Consider the following 21,482-nt stretch of genomic DNA (forward strand, 5'->3'; position numbering starts at 1 on the left):
GCTGACCGTGCTCGAGCGGAGCAGCTGCTGAGAGGTGCTATTCACTCCGATATGATGCTTGTCCAGCTCAAGCTCAGGGAGAGGAAGGAAAACCCTCCATCATTCTTGGAACTGCTGAGTGAGATCAGAAGTGAAGAAATGTACGAGTCATCAAGGACTAAGCTGAACACCTCTGTCCAGAGAGTTCACACAAACCCTGCCACAGACAATAGACAGGATGATGTTGAGCATTTGAGAACAGAAATTCAAGAACTCAAGTCAATGTTCACTGCCATGAGTACTTTGCCTAACAAGGTTGTAGCAGATAGCAAAGGATCTGTGTCAATGACAAAGATGCACCCCCCAGAGACAGGTAGTGATAGTGAAGTAGCTGTTTTGAGAAAGCAAGTGAAAAACCTGCAAAAGCAAATGACAGGCCATAAGCTAAAAGTCTCTGAATCCCCTACTTCAGTTCTTCGAGTAGAGCCATCAAGACAAACCCATAGTGATAATAGAAAGCAACCATCTAACGACTCAGATGGGAACTTTTGTTATCGCTGTGGTGAAAAACGGCCATGCCAAATCAGGCCAAAGTTATTCGAAAGCTGATACACGCTCTAAAGAAAGCTAAACAGGGTGATCTATCTTCTCGAGCATAAGGCGATGGTCACACAGTGTGCTCAGCTAAGAAAAGTGAAGTAACCACCCTTGAAAGAGGCATTCCTCCAGGACTGATCGGGCCCTGTTCAATCATCCCAGTGAAGATAAATGGCCAGCACTGTGATGCACTTCTGGATAGTGGCTCTCAAATCACAATTATCTTCGAGCCCTGGTATGAGCACTACTTATCTGATGTCCCAATCCAGCCAGTGTCAGGGTTGGCGATATGGGGTTTGAGCGAAACCAGTTACCCCTACCTGGGATATGTCGTAGTGGAGATGGAATTTCCAGAGAAGGTTACCGGTACAAAGGAGACACTTTCTGTCCTTGCTCTGATTTGCCCAAGTTCAAAAAGTCCTGAAAAGACCCCTGTGATCCTTGGAACAAATGCAAACCTGTTCCAGAGACTGTCCATGCTCTGCAAGGAGACCACAGAAGTGGACATTGCCCAGACCCTTGGCATAAAGGCAAAGAACTCCATTTGTCACACAGACCAACCAACCACTGAGGGTGAAGAGTATGAAGTTGCATGTGTGAAGTAGATGGGTCCAGGCTCACTAACCTTACCTCCTGGTGGGGAATGCTGTGCCATCTGTGAAGTGGAGTTGAAGAGGCCTCTGGGTAAAGACATGTTGATGGTTGAGGCATCACCCACGGCTCCATTACCATTCGGAGTACTGCTGCAGCCTATGGTCGTGCATGGTACTGCAGTGGATGATCACCTCACTATCCTTATCCAGAATGAGTCCATGAAAGACACCGTCATTCCAGTTGGAACTGTCCTAGGCCAGCTGTGTCACGTTGATCCAGTCGTTCCATCTCTGAAAGTTGAAACTGAGGCTGGGACTGTACCAACAGAGTTAGACCCGCAACTGATCCAGTTTGGCGACTCGCCCATACCATCACAATGGAAAGCACGACTCCGTCAAAAGTTATGTAAGCGAGCAAACGTATTCTCATTGCATGAGTGGGATGTTGGCCTGGCAAAGGATGTGGAACACCATATCAGGATGACCGATGCAAAGCCATTCAGAGAACGTTCAAGACGTTTAGCTCCCGCAGATATTGACGATGTTCGTCAGCACTTGCAAGAGTTGTTAAAGGCTGGTATAATTAAGGAGTCACGTAGCCAGTATGCATCACCAATTGTGATTGCCAGAAAAAAGACTGGGCGTATCAGAATGTGCGTTGACTATAGGACCCTTAATAGGCGTACAATTCCTGACCAGTACACGACTCCTCGCATAGACGATGCGTTGGATTGTTTAACTGGGAGCAAATGGTTTTCTGTCCTTGATTTACGTAGTGGCTACTACCAGATCGCCATGGCGGAGGAGGACAAAGAAAAAACAAAAAAAAAGTGTGGAGTGTGGGGAGCGCACTCCACACTAATAGCTATACATGCTAGGGGGCGCTACATGTATTTTTCGCAACAGGTTTATTGACTTGTAATAGCAGTTTAAGGTGGAATATGTGACAATCGGGTCCAGTCGGGTCTGTGTCTTCCCGGCTGGTTCGGGTCCAGCTTTCAAATAGTAGACGGGTCCAGGTTGGGTCCGGGTAGCCATTTCTCAGATCTACATGGGTCCGGGTCCAGCTTTTGAAATAATAGACGGGTCCGGGTCGGTTCGGTGTAGTACATTACGGGTCTCTTTCAGGTTCGGGCACGAATTTTTGGACCCGTGAAGACCTCTACTACATACATTTGCAGAGTGAAGTTGTCCAAGAGAACAGCACACCACCACCTCCTGATCCTCTGCATGTCATCCTGAAAAAAAAAAAAATTAATTAAATAAATATTAATAATAATAATAATAATAATATTATACACACAATAATCATGCATGTCTGTTCAAATAACTTGAAACATGTAATGGCATACCTCTGTAAAATCAAATATAAGAACCAAAGCCATGTACAGAGTGTACTGTTACAATCCACAAAGAACAATAAAATGAGCAAGTTATAACAATTATTAACAATAATTATTCAAATTTAACGTACCATGGATAAATAAATGATCGAACATCGGATTTAATGTCAACATATAAGTTATGTACACAACCACTTTTACTAACCTCATGCAATCAACGTGCAAAAATTAAAACTCTCCTGCAAAAGTTTCCAACGTTTGTCTTCCTCTCTGATCACTTCAGTCTGATAAACCTTCTCTCTGCTGTGTCCTGAAAACAAATTGGGCGGGGCGAACGTGCGGGGTCCAAAAGGGGTTACTGCAGTAAGTGTTTCTGTCTTCCTCTCTGATCACTTCAGTCTGATAAACCTTCTCTCTGCTGTGTCCTGCTGGACTGGAGGAAATCTCTCCATACAGCAATAGAGTGGTGGAACTATGATGTCTCTTTGTAGGCAAAACCCCGGAAGTGAGTTAGCATTTTAGCACTTCCCAGAGTCAATGTTTTTTGTGGTACACACAGGCTCAAGCTGGAGCTGTTACATTTCTCAAAAAAGACGGTTGATAACAAGTTCATTATACTGGACATTTTAATCTATGTTATAAAACACACCAGTTACACCTCACTCGTGATTCAAACTGTTAAAAAAAGACGGTTGATAACAAGTTCATTTCATGTAAACAGTCGCGGTGAAAGTGAAACTTTAACGATGCATAGTGCATAAAGCCACATCAAAATTAAATGCTTGCGGCCACAAGCAGCTGTTATGCTGCGTTCCAGGCAGGTTTTTGAGCCTGTAAATCACGACTTCAAACCACGACTTATGACTATGTAGCGTTCCAGTCAAGTCACGCCAAACTTCCTGAGTGCAAGGAATTGTAGCTAGATTATTTATTTTTATTGCAACGTTATATTGTCCTAAAATCTTTTTTCAACGTGTACCACCTGCATAAACACTGCATCCGTAGACAATATTATCCGTAGGGGCTGTTTCGTGGGCTTTGTGACGTCAGAGCTCATAACTGGGAGTGCATCGATTTAGTAAGAGTTCACGGGCAGGGAAGTCACAGGTTCGACTACCCTTCCAGTGCATTTTCACGGGTATAAGGTTGGAAAAACACGGGTTACTGGTTGCCTGGAACGCAGCATAAGATTGAGGATTTTCTATAAGCAAGGATAAAATATTATTTTGTGTACCCGTATCCTAACAAAAGAAAGCTGAAATGTGGTAATTTATTCACTAAAATAAGTGTAATCTTACCATACTAATTTCTTTTTTTTTTATGTTTTGTGTAAGAGAATGTGTGTTGTTTTGATATGTCCCATGCACTGCTCATTAAATTTGAATGATAGTAGAATTTTGTCAAATCATAAAATTAAAGAATTTTTTTTTCCTATGAATATTTTGTTAAATAAGAGATTTCTCAATTTAAGTGTATTGATCATTTGGTAATAAAAGCTAGATTTTTAATTAATAAAAAAGAAGAGTTTTTCATGTCCCTTGAATGGCTGTCCACCCTGTCATATTGGGGAATCCGCCCCTTTAAGAAAAGTCCATCCCCTTTAGTGACAACAGATTTTTTGTCTCTTCAGTGGCGGAAATTTCAATGGCTGAGGTGAGTAGGTTGGTGACTTTTCAATTGACAAATTTTCTTCGTATGAGTTTGCTTACTTGCTTTGCCAAAGCTTAACATGTCCACCCTGTCACCATAAAATATGCCAGAAGTGATTCGAATACAGTGTTTTCAAAATATGTAAGATTAAATATACCAAATTCTCTTCATCAACCAGACTAACTATTTAGCCAGTCACAGTTTGTTCTAAGCTAATATGCAAATAGCTAATAGTCAAAATGTCTACTCTGTCGGCCACTTAAACATGACATGAGTGGACATAATCATGACAGGAATATAGAATTCAGTTGTTGTTAATATTGCTTAAAAATTATATGAATTTGCATCTTCATTTTGCAATGTATTTAACAGTTTTAATATATATTTCCATGACAGGGTGGACATATCTTATGGTTCATACTTCAAATAAGCTTGCTGTATGTTTAAGCTATTCCATCATCCTGGCAGTGACTCTGTGTTTCCTTTTTTTCAAAATTTACATAATAGGTCTCTGATTCCATTATTTGCACTTACTAAACAGATGAGCTGTGGTCTCTAGAATAATTTTTTTTTTTTTTTTTTTTTTTACTTAAATAGTGCAGATCTGCCCACTTTGATTAATACTGTGCAGTAAGTTTAAGTGGAACCAGACCGAGACCTTGATCACTTAGTATCCGCTATGGAGCAGTGTAATAATTTACCTTTTTTTTTTACCTGAAAAAATAGTTTTTGCACATTTCTACAGGCACACTACCCTTACGAAAAAGAAGTTTATTCAAGTGTGCTATTAGTATACTTCTTTTAAACTAAAAATAGGAAAGTATGCTTTTAGTTTACTTTTTATGTACTTCTCAGAAATGGGCTTTATGTACTCCTCAGAAATATACTTAAAATGACATTTAAGTATACTTGACTTATACTTAAAAAAAGTCTAAATATACTTGAACTTTACTTAAGTATACTTAATAAAATAAACTTGAAGTATACTACTTTTTGGTAAGGGTAGGGCTGTTAGACAAAATATTAAGAAATACACAGGTTGACAGTGTCACAGCTACTTGTAGTAGAGGGAAGAGAAAGGATGTAAATGTAGCAGTCAATCTTTAATAAACATAGGCAATAAAGTTATAAATAGAAGGAGAGCCAGACAAGAAACAGATATCAGTAACCATAACAAAATATAAGCAGTGGGAAGAAAGGAAACAGGAACAAAACAGTAAAATAAGGCGATACAAACTAAAAGTCCATGGAAATGAAACTGAAACCAAAACTGAACATGACAGACAGGGGCTGCAAACTTTTTAACAGGATGGTGATGAGTAAATTATTCTTATTTTTTGTTTAAAGATTTTTTTTTTCCTTTTAGTACTGCTTTCCAGAAACTATAGAATATTTTAACTGTCTGCTCTGCTCTCTGCTGCTTCCTGCTGGACTGGAGGAAAACTCTCCATAAAGCAACAAAGCAGATACACAAGAAATGAAACCAAAATTGCTTTGATTATACTGTCAATTGACCATTTGATTAAAACAGGAAGCAATTAAAATCAGAAGCAGTTTTACAGACACTCAATATCAGAGTAAAAGTGTGTATTATTGCCGTCTGGGGCACTTTAGACTTTCACCTCAACACTTCAGAGCAACAGATGAGAAACATGATAACAGCAGAATATGGATGTACTATCAGTTGCTTTAATGGAGGAATGTAAAAGCATGAAAAAACAAGACAATGATGAACCCTATTTCTCACAAATCCCCCTTTTATTTTCAAGGCATGGGCGATCATCCCAGTTCTCCAGGACGGCATCTGAAGGCATCAGTTCAATACAGTCCTCATTCCTTTCTTGATAATTATCCGGCTGACCCGTGGCCCAAAACCTGAATAAAATGGGCCAGATTTTTAATGATTCAGAACCCCTAAAGTTTGCTTAAAGTTTTTATCCATTTAGCAACTCAATGAGGATTGTGACAACCAATTCAGTAATCAACAATACCACCAACAGCACAATAGTTTCAAGAGTAAACCAAAATATTGCAGAAGCAGAAGTGAAAATTCAAGAGAACAGAAGAATATTCTTTTAATAGAATGTATTCGTTAGAATTGCCTTTCATGGTTGTGCTGGTGGAAGAACTGTGTGTTCAGAAAATCTTCTCATTATTGGTCTTATTTTTAAATTAAGAATAAACAGACTAAAACAAATAAATCCACCATGGTTTTCTGTGAGTGTTTTAGCACTTACCCTTGTTTCAGAGGGGAATTATCCACCCATTTCATGATGCCCTCGTTCTCTCTGTCAGACAAACCAATCCACACTCTCTCCTTGATGAATGAAGATATGTGTCTCTGTGTGAATAGTAATAACAAGGAATAAGTGTGATTCCTCTCATTCATTAACAGACACTCACACAAACTCACCTGCTTCTCTTCAGTGTTGATAATGACCAGATCAGCTCCACGCTCCCTGCAGTACTGTCTGCTGTCAGACCAGCTCTTTAACTCACTGGACATGAACAAGCCATCTGGACCCCACAGATATCCTGAGAGAAACACAGAGTTTTAAAGCTGGAGTAGGCAGTTTCTGCACTACTAGTGTAACATGGCGGAAATACAAAAAAAAAAACACCTTTGCAAATGCCTCTTTTGGCCATCATGCCTCCCAAAACTGTGAACATCTGTGAGTCATCATGGACTCTCTGATTGGTCTGTGGCTACACAGAGCCATCGAGACTTTCAACCAGTAAAATAAAATGATTATGGAAAATGTTGCCTACGCTATAGCTTTAAAATTGTATATATAGGATTAACAACAACAACAACAACAACAACAACAAAAAACAGTTTGAACCTCGCTTAGTAGTGGGCAGAAAGTGCTGCAGTATGATGGCAGCAATCAGAAGAAGACAAATGATCCCAAGACTCACAGTGATTGGCACCAAAAACCGCCTTCCTCCTGTCAGACAGGAAGAATAGACACAAAATACTGATCAATATTTATTCTCACTCACTCACTCACTCACTCAATATCTTATTAAACTCACAAACAAGAAATTATGCTGCTTAAGTAAATAAAACGCATTGTTCTTAGAAAATGACTGAAATACTACAGTTCTCACTTCCTGAAATCATCTCTGATTCAAATTAAAGGTTCTACTCACTGTGATTTCGAGCTCTTCCTTCATCTTGGCAGTGTGTTCGAGGTCTAACTGTGTCAATACAATTTCTGTGATTAGCATTTTCATTAAAGTACTCTCCAGTAAATTCCATTTCTTTTGTTTTTGTGTCTTGCAGTACGTCTTCACAGATGAGCTGTGGTCTTTCAGGTGATGATTATGATATGATTCATTTTAACACTGCTAATTTTACACAGGAAGTGATTTCATTGGACCCTGTCCTTCAGTGTAAATATAGACTTCTGGTCTGACACTCTCCTCAGACTCTGAAGCTGCATCACTGTGGCATCGTGACCTTACCTTCAACTCTGAGCTGAGATCTGGCTGAAGGAAGTGGTTAGCCTACTGGATCGTTATAAATATCCCGCCCTGAGTGAGCTGTCATGAGTCCTTCATTGTTTCACCGCCGGAGCAGATCCAAGTACACCCGGCTGCAGCCTGCAGATCGAGGCGGGGCTGCACGTGTCGCCCCGCCCCATACCTACTCTGATTGGTTAGATCGTCTTTCATAGACATACATAAAAAAAAAAAAAAAAAAAAGTGAAAAAGTGAAAGTGACGTGACATACAGCCAAGTACGGTGACCCATACTAAGAATTCGTGCTCTGCTTTTAACCCATCCAAAGTGCACACACACACCGTGAACACACACACACCGTGAACACACACCCGGAGCAGTGGGCAGCCATTTATGCAGCGGCGCCCAGGGAGCAGATGGGGGGTCTTATCCTTTCCCAATTTCACATCAATCGTGGTATCAATTTTAGAGAGAGTGCTGTACATTCACTCCCCCCACCTACAATTCCTGCCGGCCCGAGACTCGAACTCATAACCCTTGGATTGCAAGTCCGACTCTCTAACCGTTAGGCCACAAAAAGACCAAACTCAAATGATACATGATAGGAAATGTGTGTGTAGTTAGTGTAGGATGGAGTATGTTGTTTAAAAAGCTAAAAACACTGTGCAGTTTTACAAAGCCTTCATTATAAAGCACAGTTGTTTATTGTTAACTTGACTCACTATTTCTGATTTATTAAATCACGAGATGTTAGCTGCTGCAAATCTTCTGGATCAGTCGAATTCACAAATTAATCACTGGGACATTATAAAATGCTTAACGTGAAAGTACGTGGCTTAACACATTAAAACGGTGTTTTAAAAAGACCAAACTCAGTAAACAAATCATAAAAAAAACACAACATTCACAGACAAACAGATATGAGTCCAGAATACGAATGCAATGTGTTTAATTACACATTAAGCATTTCCCTCCCATAGCCTGCTTGTCTGTAAAAAGAAAGCTTTATTAAAAATTTTGAGTTTGGTCTTTTTAAAAAAACATTTTAATGCATTACGCCACGTTAAGCGTTTTCCTTTTAGGCCAATTGTTTTCTATGGGAGGAAAACGCTTAAAACATGCTGAGTAAAAACATAAATATGTGTCTAAAATTCGTGAGCATCACTGATCTCTAAATAGTACCACTTAATGATATATAAAAGTTTAACTTAATGCTGTTAAAATGTATGAAACTGTTTGCTGAAATGACCACAATCTTAACAACTGCACTGAAATAAGAGCACGGTGCGCATGAAATTGCGTTCTTTACTATAGCAACAGATTACAGGTATGTCCTTTCAGAATCATCACTGGCCGGTAGAAATAAGTTTCTCGATTTCTTCACTTCAAAATAACGAGGAGCAGCATATTTTCCTGAAATAAATGGGAGGAAAAAGTCTTTTCTTTGCAATGTGGTAAAGAAAATTAAAGTTTCAAAAAAATTGAAATGGCACACAGCAGACACATTAGACTGTTGCGATGTCATTTATCAACTGCATGACAGATAATTATATGTAACATTATTTGTCTTATGCTATATAAAACAATACTGATACATCCTTTTCATTTCCTTTCTCATACTCTGATGATATGAAATAATCAAAATTTAAAAAATTATTTAATTCATAATTCTATCTGAATATCTGATCCTTCCACTGTGAATAATAAACCCGATTCATTTATTAAATGTATTATATGTATAATGTATCGCATAAAATTCAAGGCATTGATGTTTGCCTACAAAACCACCACTGGCTCTGCACCCCTTTACCTAAATTCAATACTTCAGACTTATGTGCCTCTAGAAGCTTGCTTTCTGCAAGTGAACGTCGCTTGATTGTGCCATCCCAAAGAAGCAAAAAGTCACTTTTACGGACTTTTAAATTAAATGTTCCCTCCTGGTGGAATGACCTGCCCAACTCAATCCGAGCAGCTGAGTCCTTAGCCATCTTCAAGAATCGGCTTAAATCATCATCTTTATTTGACCCTCTAACTTTTGCACTCACTATTCTAATTCTATAAAAAAAAAAAATCTAACTGCCTTTCTAATCTTTTTGTATTCTATCTATTTTCTTTTCATTTATTATACAATTATAAAAAAGACCTCTTAACACTAGCTTGCTCTATTCTTTTTCTATTCTATCTGTTTTCTTTTTATTTATTATATTATTTAAAAGCCCTTGCTACGTATACTGTGTTTAGGCTAACTGAGACTTGTTATAGTACTTATATATCATTGCTCTTTTGTTGTTTTTGATTGCTTCCATTGTCCTCATTTGTAAGTCAGTTTGGATAAAAGCGTCTGCTAAATGACTAAAATGTAAATGTAGTTGGTTGTTCGTCTGTTAGCCTAAAGATCAGTTTAACAAAACAATCATTTCAGGGACATGGCAAGTTACAGGCTAATGTTTTTTTTTTTTTTTTTCGTCTGTGCATTATAATGAAGGCTTTGTAAAACTGCACAGTTTTTAGCTTTTAAACAACATACTCCGTCCTACACCAGCTACGCACACATTTCCTATAATGTATGTCTATGAAAGACGATCGAACCGATCAGAGTATGTATGGGGCGGGGCCACACGTGCAGCCCCACCCCAGGTGCAGCCCCGCCTCGATCTGCAGGCTGCAGCCGGGTGCTTCTCGAGCAGAATGTCTCCTAAGCGATGTTCCTTTGTCACAGCAGAATTAATTACCAGAAGTGCCCGTCGAAGCAGTGTATCGATTCTTCCGGTTATGTTTGTTTTAGTACTCTAAAAACACATATTAAAAAAAAACCCTAAAAAAAAGCATCTACAGCATGATTACAAAAAAATCCGGACATTTTCAGAGACAGTCGAAGAGATATTCTGATGATTACTGTGCACAGAATTGTCCAAACTCAATGGAACTCAATGGAACTATGTCAATAGTGTCTGCGATGCTTCCGTGTGTGCGAGACCTGATAGATAAGATCAGAATGAACATATTCATTTGTATTCAATTTTAGTCATTATTCTGTCATTTTTCATTCAGTCATTTCACTGTATGTACTGTAATTCACATGTTTATGGCAAAAATTGTTAATTAATATTCAAAGTCAGCGCTGTCAATGCGTTATACATGTTTAAGATTAATTAGCCAAAATGTTCAACATTGTTAAATAGTTCAACCAAAAATGAAAATTACCCCATGATTTACTTACCCTCAAGCCATCCTAGATGTATATGACTTTCTTCTCAAACAAAGTAGTTTCGCTTTCTCAACGAAACAGTGTCACACACACCTTGAGTGAGCAGAGGCGGGTGGCTTGAGAACGGTGCGGCAGGCAGATTCTACGAAGGAGCGTACCTTGATCTTGCAGCAACCACATGTGACGACCCTGGTATGGACTCCGCTTCATCCACAGTGAAAGCCGATTCAGCAATCCACAGCGCAAAGTTGATGTATTTCCTCAGCGAACAGCACGGATCAGCCCCAGGCATGATGAAGCGGATATCGTCCTCTTTTGGAAGGCCAAACAAATTAGTTTCTCTTTCACAGTGAAACACACAGCGTCTATACAACATAGCAACAACAATACTACAACGAAAATAAAAGGTAAGCCTTCTTTCTTTGCGTGAACATCTGGGCAGCTTTATGCAAATCTTCCCACATGGTCCGTGTACGCTTTGATCATTTCATTTCCTATTTAGAATGCAATAAATGGAAAAATGGCTCATTTATTAATTTTCCCGTTTAGTTTAACAAAGGGAAAATTAGATTTTGGCTTGATTTCTAATTTTTTCGTTTGAGGTTTACAAATCAGTTTATGGCTTCAATATTTCATCGCACTTGTGGGCGACGCTGAAAAGCTCCTTTCATCTGATTGGTCGAATCGCTCTGCCTTCAGCACGGCCTTTTCATTCTTTCAGGCAGAATAAGAGTCAGTACGAGTGCGACACTGTAATGTCTGAAACCACCACTCACTGTTAATTAGCGTAATATTTGAATCAGATATTGCTGGGCACAGAATTTGTGCTGTTGCGACTTGCAAGTGACCCCCTTTAAATTATTTCTGGATTATAGTATTGTATGAATATTGTCCCATTGATAAATACAGTGCAAATATTTATGTCTCCTTGCATAAAAGTGAAGTGGAAATAAAAATCAATAATAGACTGATCAGTTCCATGATAATATGTCTGTAACATTTACCACTCTCGTCTTTTAAGTCAAAAGGCTCTAAGTAGGTGTGTGTGACATTAATAAATAATTGTGAAAATGAATAAAGTTAAATTTATGAAATAAATAAGTAATATTAGTTTTGTTACATACTAAAGAAAGCCAACATATAATTAAACATTATTATTATTTATTATGAGAGTAATTGACACCAACTAGAACTTTAATGTTTCACCAAATTCAGCTCAGACCTTCAGACTCGCGTTGCTGTATAACTGGTCAGACTCACCTTCCCAAAAAAATCCTATTGACTTTCGTTATCTGAGCAATGAAGGCCTTAATACTTAATGTCCACTTGAGGGGGTGACAGGTTTATAAAACCCAGTCTACTCTTTTTCTGTTTACATCAGTTTAAATGACAAATAAATACATGAATTCCATGTGTACTGCCATGAATATGCCATATCTGTGTACAAGAATAAACTTCACACTTCAAGCTGTACAACTACTTAAAACTTCCCATTCTGGCTTTTTCAACCTACCTCCAAAATTATTTTAAGATATAGTTTATTCACACTGGTTTATGCATTTAATGTCTGTCCATCTGGAACTATTATTTTTCATGAGCTGTATATTTTAAGATGTACTAGGTGTTGATAAATCACCTGCAATTAATGTAAAAGAGCTAATGTCAGGGCTCTCAGTCCTGCTCCTGGAGGCCCAGTGTCCTGTAAAGTTAAGCTACCCCAAATAAACACACCTAAGCTAAGCAAGGTCTTCAGGATCAGGATGTCCAAGCAAGTGTGTTGGAACTGAACTCTGCAGAACATGGTTCTCCAGGTTCAGGACAGGGTTTTAAATCTATAAATGAATTTGCACATTTGGGTGTCTGCATGCAGAGGTGTACATCAGTAAATACAACGGAAAATGAAATCTGTAAAAACTTTATTTAATCTTCACAAAACATACAAACAAAACTGCAATGTTTTAGAAAACTATCACATTTGCACATACCCTGCTTGGACCTTACTGACTTAACAAATTTTACTGCAGGAAGTGGAAAAAAAAGCAAACTGTTCTACACAGAATTACACAAAACTCTTAGTGGCTTCAAGAACATTAAAACATTAGATGCTACTGCAGGAAGTGGGAAAATGCATACTTTTACACAACACTCTTAGTGACTTCAAGAACTTTGGATAGGCCTGCAACTTCTGTGATGACAAAATCTTCAGATCTGCATTTAGGGCACTGCCTTGAGATCTCCACCCATTGGTCAATACAGACCTTGCATCCCACCACACTCCTGCAGCATGAGCTGAATACAGGTTCTTCAATGATAGCTGGGGGCGGGGGATATACCTTAGCTCAATGATAGCTGTATAATATACAACAACAATAACTACTGCAGCTGGTGCCAAATAAAAGTTATTATGTTTTGAAAAACAGCAAGTCAAATGTAGAACAGAGGGCCACACACTTGCACTAAATGTAGCATTGAATAGACTGAACATGAGCAATACCCATGTTACTGTTTCAGCACCATATTTGTCCTTCTAGTTTACTGTGTTTTGGTTAGGATATTTAAAGATGCAGTTTTTTTGGTGTGTGTACCTCTGCCTCCAACATCTCCTCGATTTGCGATCCTACAGAACAGAGGCATCAGTATCTCTGCAACTATAAAAAATATATATATTTCCACATAAATAATTTTCACTTATCCCTCCTTACTTCAAAACATCTGTTGGAGGCCCCTCATGGCTTGGAAAATATTTCCAGACAGATTCAGGAGATTGTTTCCAATACACAGGGATCAGCACATAGGGCAAAACTAGTGGCAATCTTTAAGGAAACATTCATGTGTCTTATCTGCAGAGGTGCACACACACACAAAAAAAATAAATAAAAAAAAGCATCTTTTAATATCCTAACCAAAACACAGTAAACTAGAAGGAACAAATTCTGTTCCTGTAGCTCAAGTGGTAGAGCATTGTGTTAACAAGTGCAAGGTTTGGGGTTTGATTCCCCGGAAACACATGATAGATAAAAATTGATAGCTTGAATGCACTGTAAGTTGCTTTGGATAAAAGCGTCTGCTAAATGGAAAAATGCAAACAAATATGGTGGTATAAAAGTAACATGGGTATTCAGTGCAAGTGTGTGGCCCCTATTCTTCATTTGACTTGCTGTTTTCCAAAACATAATATTTTTTATTTGGCACCAGGCAGCTAAAGTTGATGTTGACTTTTTATATGAAAGTTCTAGTCGGTGTCAATTACTCTCATAATAAATAATAATAATGTTTAAATATATGTTGGCTTTCTCAAGCCCAACAAAGAAGCCTAAGAAGAGAAACATCAACCAATTTAGTATGTAATAAAACTAATAAAATTATAAGGCATGAAAAATAAGGATTTTATTTGCCCTAAACCCTGTTAATTTTTGTCAGTAAGGTGAAGGTCAGTAAGGTCACTGATTCTACCTTCTTTCTTTTCTATCTCATTCTTTTCATTTGAACTGAGTTGGCTATACATGCTTATACTCATTAATTTAAATGTTATTTCTAATTTATTTCATAAATTTAACTTTATTAATTTTCACAATTATTTATTAATGTCAGACACACACACATAGTGCCTTTTGACTTAAAAGACGAGAGTGGTAAATGTTACAGACATATTATCATGGAACTGATCAGTCTATTATTGATTTTTATTTCCACTTCACTTTTATCCAAGGAGACATAAATATTTGCACTTTATTTATCAATGGGACAATATTAATACAATACTACAATTCAGAAATAATTTAAAGGGGTCGCTTGCAAGTCGCAGCAGCAAGAATTCTGTGCCCAGCAATATCTGATTCAAATCTTACGCTAATTAACAGTGAGTGGTGGTTTCAGACATTATAGTACTGACTCTTGTTCTGCCTGAAAGAATGAAAAGGCCGTGCTGAGGGCGGAGCGATTCGACCAATCAGATGAAAGCAACTTTCAGCGCCGCCCACAAGTGCAATCAAATATTGAAGCCATAAACCGATTTGTAAACCTCAAACGAAAAATTAGAAATCAAGCCAAAATCTAATTTTCGGTTTGTTAAACTAAATGGAAAAACTAATAAATTAGCCATTTTTACATTTCTTGTTATTGCATTCTAAATAGGACATTAAATGATCAAAACGTACACGGACCCCACATACTGACGTAGATATGTGGGGGCGTGTTAGAACGAGCTGTTTCAGGGGGCCGTGGACGAGTGTTAACTTTTATAAAGAATATCTCTTTGGATTTGAGACTTTAGTCTTTGCAACACTGTAAAACCTGACAAGTCACAGTAACTCAAACCATTTGAGTAAACAGATTGCCTTTACTTAAACCATGTAAGTTTTAAAACTTTGCAATTATGTAATCAAGTGATTAATTAAGTGCTGATTGAGCTTTAGTGATGAACAGCTGCTGTTGACAAACAGCATCACCAGCTCCACTTATTAATAACCAGACTGACTTTATTTCTGTCAGACGTCTACAGAAGATCTTATTGAGAATTAACTAAGGTTTAGATGTTGATTTATTGTTTCATTTGGAGTAACCATGTTAGAGATCAGTGTTTGCTTTAGTTGGGCTCTTGACCCTTGATTTCGGTCTTAGATTATTTATTTTTTTTTGGACATTGTAACCATGTGTTTTTTAAACATGTTTGTTATAACTCAAAAAACCCAGAGAAAATATGATCAGGTATTGGTTGTTATACAGCATATTGGTGATGATAATCATCAATTATGGAGCTGTTCAGAGTTCAAAATCTTACTAAATAGGTGTTCTATAGTTAGTTCAGTTGATTACAATGAAAGCCATTCAAAAAGTCAGTGGTTCTTTCATAATCAGTTAATATAAAGGACTTTACAAACAGTTTGGGCTTAGTCACAAACAGACATCAATAATCAGAATATGAACCTCAACAATGGTTACGAAAAAAAAAAAAAAAACATGCTGCAATGCATGCTGGGTACTATTGTAGTACAAAACTCATCCATGGCTCCCAGCATGCTCTGCTGCATAGTTTTTTGTTTTTTTTTATGGTCACCATTGTTGAGGTTCATATGCTGATTATTGATGTCTGTGTGTGACTAAGTGTCACCACAGAAAACCAAACTGTTTGGAAAGTTCTTTATATTAACTGATTATCACAGAAACCACTGGCTCTTAGAATCACTTTTACTGTAAACAATCCAACTAATTACACAACACCTAATTTCATCAGAGATTAGACTCCAAACAGTTCAATAATCAATGGTTATCATCACCAATATACAGTATAACAACCAACATCTAGATACAGGTTAGATAAAAAAGAAATGCTAACCTGAATGCACTGTAAGTTGCTTTGGATAAAAGGAAGCTTCTAAGAGTGTGTGTATAACACCTGATGATATTTTCTCTGGGCTTTTGAGTTACAACAAATGGTTACAACAGCCAAAGAAAAAACGAAGACAGAAATCAAGGGTCAAGAGCACAACTAAAGCAAACACTGATCTCTAACATGGTTACTTTAAATGAAAACATAAATCAATATCTAAACCTTAGTTAATTCTCAATCAGATCTTCTGTAGACGTCTGACAGAAATAAAGTCAGTCTGGTTATTAATAAGTGGAGCTGGTGATGCTGTTTGTGGGGTTGTTTAATCAGATATTGAGAGATTTAATGTATTTTTTATTTCAGTTTATTTTTATCTAAGGCTGTGTCTGAAGTCAGTTGTAGTTTCTTGTGTCTCTCTTTTTCTTCAGTAATTCTGTTTGTTAACAGCAGGTGTTCATCACTAATTCACAATTATCACTCAATTAAATCACTTAATTACTTAATTGCAATGTATATCTTCTTTCAGTGAACTCAACTGAATTAAGTTCAGAGTACTCACAACTATTAAGTTTTAAAACTTAAATGGTTTTAAGGCAATCTGTTTCCTCAAACGGTTTGAGTAAACCCAACTTGTCATGTTTTTAAGGATATTTGTTTACACAAAAGGTTTGATTTACGTTACTTGTCGGGTTTTACAGTGTTTTAGTTTTAAAAACTTAAATGGTTTAAGGCAATCGGTTTCCTCAAACGGTTTTGAGTAAACCTAACTTGTCAGGTTTTTAAGGATATCTGTTTTTACTCAAACAGTTTGAGTTAATTTACTAAAAATGTTAAAAAGAAAACTTTACAGATCTTCTTTATTCACCAAGAGCTTGTAAAACTCCAAAGAGAAAGGAAAAATTGAAATCGCATCATATGACCCCTTTAATTTGCAGGTGTTTTTTCTATTTGCAGTGCATTGACCTCTTTCAGCCACCATACAAATAGGCATCCAATGACCCCATATAAACTCTGGACATTTTTCATACTTGGTTTATAATTGATGCTATTGTCACTTAAACTACGATAACTATTCTGTACACTATTTTGTTTTCAAAAAACTACACAGTCCTTAAGGGAGCGTTTCCTCCCACTCTACTCAAAATCGTTTGAATCACTGAACAGAAAGTGAGGCTTTCATCAAATTCCAAACAGAAGTGTAGTATCTGCACCTAGAATGTAACCATGACAATGCAGCACTGCATCCATGGCTCCAAACAAAATGCAGTGGGTTTACTATGAATCGATCGTTTTATTAAAAAGTTTCACAGACTCTCAGTGAATCAGGGCAATTTTTAGACTTCTGTAGTTTACCGTGATTGTCTCCTCAACACTTCAGAGCAACGAATGAGACTCATGATAACAGCTAGAATTAGATTATATTAATACAGAGCTGCTTGTGATGGAGCAAAACATGAACACATCAGAGGTTTGGTGTGCCACATTAGCCACTGTCCCAGATTACATTAATTCACCCATGACAAACAGGATGTTGTGAGTTTATTATAGAAATAAAAAATAATGCCAATTTTACATTTCTTTTCATTTGAATATTAACTTTTTGTAATACATAAAATTAATAAATAACACTGATAGATGAAGGTGGTTTCTTTAAAATGAAAGTATCAATCAGTTTTTCAAGCCAGGAACGTCAGTTAGAAAATTTATGACCACATTGAAAATGTGGTCATAAAAAAACCCGTAAAATATGCCATTGTGTGCTAATCATGCTAGAAATATTCTCAAACATGCTAGCAAAACTTACTATGTGCTAAAGGATGCTATTATTACTATGAAACAGGAAGTTATTGTAAATCTTGCATACAATGCCCATTCTGCCCCCAAACTTCACACGTTTTATAAGAGTCCTGGCCTGAACTCATCTTTAGGCCAATATTTATTTATAGTCTTAGTGCCACCTGCTGGCAACAGGAAATTACTTTTTTACACTAACTTAAACATGCAATGTCTGATCTGCCCGAAACTTTGCATGTTTGGTAAAAGTCCTGGTCTGAAGACATTTACATACCGATATTCAGTTATGATCATAACGCCACCTGTTGGCAGCAGGAAATGTGGCACAAATATTTACCATTTTAAACGCATATGGTCCAACGTTCGCTGATCTCCTATGGCCACTGGGTGGTGGTGAGCCCGGGTGCAACGGCCCTTTCATCGCTGCTTGCAGCTTTAATTCTCAATAAGATCTTCTGTAGACGTCTGACAGAAATAAAGTCAGTCTGGTTATTAATAAGTGGAGCTGGTGATGCTGTTTGTTAACAGCAGCTGTTCATCACTAAAGCTCAATCAGCACTTAATTAATCACTTGATTACATAATTGCAAAGTTTTAAAACTTACATGGTTTAAGTAAAGGCAATCTGTTTACTCAAACGGTTTGAGTTACTGTGACTTGTCAGGTTTTACAGTGCAGGAAAAAAACACACAAATATTAATTAATAACAATCCACCACCACATGATCAAATCTAAAATTTCACCCTACAGGAAAAAAAAAGTAAAAAAAAAAAAAAGGTCAATAAAAAAATAATTATGAGTTAATATATTTAATATAGAAGCAGAAACTTTGACACATTATTCCTAGAAAGCCATGATTGAAATTTTAATTGAACAATTATAAGCTTCTCAAACATTAGCGCCGCCGCCTCTGCTTCGAACTAAACTGTCTGCTTACTTTTCTTTCGAGCTTTTCCTTCACCCTGTCAGCGACTCTGTGTTGGAGGTCCAGATCTGTTATTAATATTTCTGCATACATAAAAGGTCCCTGATTCCATTATTTGCTCTTACTTACAGTAGCATACAGTATGTGTGCACAGATGAGGTGTGGTCTTTATAATGTGCAGCGTGTTTTTAAATAGTGCAAACCCTACACAGGAAGTGGTTTTATTAGTTCAGGCTCAGAAGAATCTAGTCTTTCATTCTCATTCTAAAACTCTCTATAAATTCATACTACTGTAAGATTGAATGTATATCGCACAGAATCATTCTGGCAGCTACAAAAGCCAGTGAGAGGAATCTGTAACCACCCAAACATGACAATTAACCAGAGGAGGTTGATTAATAATGTGCGTCAATGTGACACTCAGGGACAGAGAGTGTGTGCTGATGTAAAACATGTAGTGATACTCTCCATAATGGTGCTAGGAGAAGAATTGTTGAATAAAGTCATTATTTTTAGTTTTTTTTGCTCTCAAAAAGTATGCCTGTACTTTCGTAAAATTAAAGTTGAACCACTGATGTCACATGGACTGTTTTATCGATGTCCTTACTACGTTTCTGGGCCTTGATTGTGGTAGTAAGCTGTCTATGCATTAATCACTGTTCTGCGACTGTATGCAGCTTTTTTATATATATATATTTTTTTTTTAATATATATATTATATTTATAATTTTTTTTTTTTTTTTAATAATTGTATTCAAATTAAAATTGTGATTAATGTCATGGATTTTCTTTATTATTATTATTATTATTATTATTATTATTATTATTTATTTTTTTTTTTTTTTTCCTGAAACCAAATATTAATATTAGGCTATCAAAATGCTCTTCTCTATTTCTTTACATTCTTCCCAGGACACTCATCAGGTGTCAAAAATCTCTCTGTGACTGGCATTTCTCAACAGTTATAGTCCGTGAATCTGATGGTTATAATGATAACAGCTAGAATAAGGTCATGTTTTCATAACAACAAATGAGGAACACTTAATTGAGAAAGCAATAAGCTACAAGAAAGGAAGCTGCAAGAAGTTTGCACGTACAGTACATATAATCTAACTGAGCAAACAGTATGCATATTTTGTGTGCTCTTCAAAGGGAGGGCTCTGTGCTCAGAATTAAGCCCGACCCAGAGAACGCGACCCATCCCAAGCTGGAACAGGAATAGTAAGGAGTGAGGAGGAGGGATGCCAGAAAACTGTTGTGGGACAAAAGTATATAAAAGTTGGCTGTATATATATATATATATATATATATATATATATATATATATATATATATATATATCCTGAGCATGGCACTTGAGAAACATATATATATATATTTACTGTCATGTTATTTGAGTTGATTATTTGAGTGCACAAACACACACACCATGAACACACACCCGGAGCAGTGGGCATCATTTATGCTGTGGCGCCCGGGGAGCAGTTGGGGGCTCGGTGCCTTGCTCAAGGGCACCTCAGTCGTGGTATTGCCGGCCCGAGACTTGAACCCACAACCTTAGGGTTAGGAGTCAAACTCTCTAATCACTAGGCCACGACTTCCCCAATGGCAGAATGGCGGATTGCAAACTTATAATTGCATTAAGGCCACGTATCTCTCAAATGGACCATTGACACTCCTAATTGAGACTGTAGATAGAGTGTCAAGCAGGAAGAAGTAGAAGACGCCTCAAGTACCATGCTCAGGACAATTCAGACATTGCGGTGAAAATCAGAGGTAAAAAACAATATAAATACTGTTCAGTTTCTTGCACAGACCGATCGTTTTGTGTCTTTACACATCGATGTATCGTCAATAGCTGCAGGGTTTAATTTGGTTTTGTTTGTGTATGTTTTATGACTCTCAAAGCTGTGATTCCCATCCACTTACATTATAGGACTGACAGACTGCTGAAGAAACAAATTCACCTAAATCTTGGACAACCTGGGGGCCAGCAGATAAACATCAAATTTTCATTTTTGGGTGAACTATCCCTTTAAGTTCAAACAGCATGTAAAAATGAATTTTGCATCTGATGTTCCCTTTAAATAACACATGCACCTGCTGAGAGTAGGTCAATCAGCATAGATTAATGATTTAGTTCAGAATCTTTTGACTAATAAGCGACAGCATCAACTTATGTGCAGCTTTGTAGCATGGCCAGGTATACAATATTCATTTCCATTATCTCAGGAAACCAAGTTTATGCTAGTAACCAGAGCATTCCCTTTCGATACGGATCACTCACACTGCATGCTATCATGCTAAGGGAACAATATCCTATTGCACTATGCTATAAGTGCAGAACGAAAAGTGGTCCTGCGAGCCCAGCCCTAGGGCACCTAAACTGAGGGCCCTGAGGGTAACATGGGTAATAAAGGGCACAATTAACCTAAAATCAGTGTGGTCCAGGCCATAAAGCCGGAATCCTCAGACAAAAATAGTCCTGACCACCGGCAAGGGTACATGTCGGTTAGATGGACAAAATCTGTGCCTGTAGAGCAGGAACATACAGGTTATGATGACGAAGATCAGCTGGATGCCACACAAATGTTTCCAAT

At 37.4% G+C, this 21,482-nt stretch overlaps 2 protein-coding genes across 2 annotated transcripts in view; both read right to left on the minus strand.

The window, feature by feature from the left end:
• Positions 1-21,482, minus strand: part of LOC109063851 (CD209 antigen-like protein D) — a 108,356-nt gene that overhangs the window by 18,946 nt on the left and 67,928 nt on the right. The window lies entirely within an intron of this gene.
• LOC109091881 (CD209 antigen-like protein E) lies at positions 5,247-7,739 on the minus strand. Its single transcript, XM_042717259.1, has 5 exons — positions 7,316-7,739; positions 7,006-7,110; positions 6,576-6,697; positions 6,400-6,503; positions 5,247-6,037 (listed from the first exon to the last, which is right to left on the minus strand). The coding sequence occupies exons 1-5, from the start codon at positions 7,422-7,424 to the stop codon at positions 5,899-5,901; spliced, it is 579 nt and encodes a 192-aa protein (XP_042573193.1). The 5' UTR covers positions 7,425-7,739; the 3' UTR covers positions 5,247-5,898.

The sequence above is a fragment of the Cyprinus carpio genome, chromosome B1, assembly GCF_018340385.1.
Source record: "Cyprinus carpio isolate SPL01 chromosome B1, ASM1834038v1, whole genome shotgun sequence".
Lineage (NCBI taxonomy): Eukaryota > Metazoa > Chordata > Actinopteri > Cypriniformes > Cyprinidae > Cyprinus > Cyprinus carpio.

Bases quoted from the DNA above. Each gene is read 5' to 3' on its own strand.
- LOC109091881 (XM_042717259.1), bottom strand. From the start codon at position 7,424: ATGGAATTTACTGGAGAGTACTTTAATGAAAATGCTAATCACAGAAAT. The intron at 6,504-6,575 runs GTGAGTTTGTGT...CTATTCACACAG, and splicing joins TCAACACTGAAGAGAAGCAG to AGACACATATCTTCATTCAT. The intron at 6,038-6,399 runs GTAAGTGCTAAA...CATTTTATTCAG, and splicing joins AATTCCCCTCTGAAACAAGG to GTTTTGGGCCACGGGTCAGC.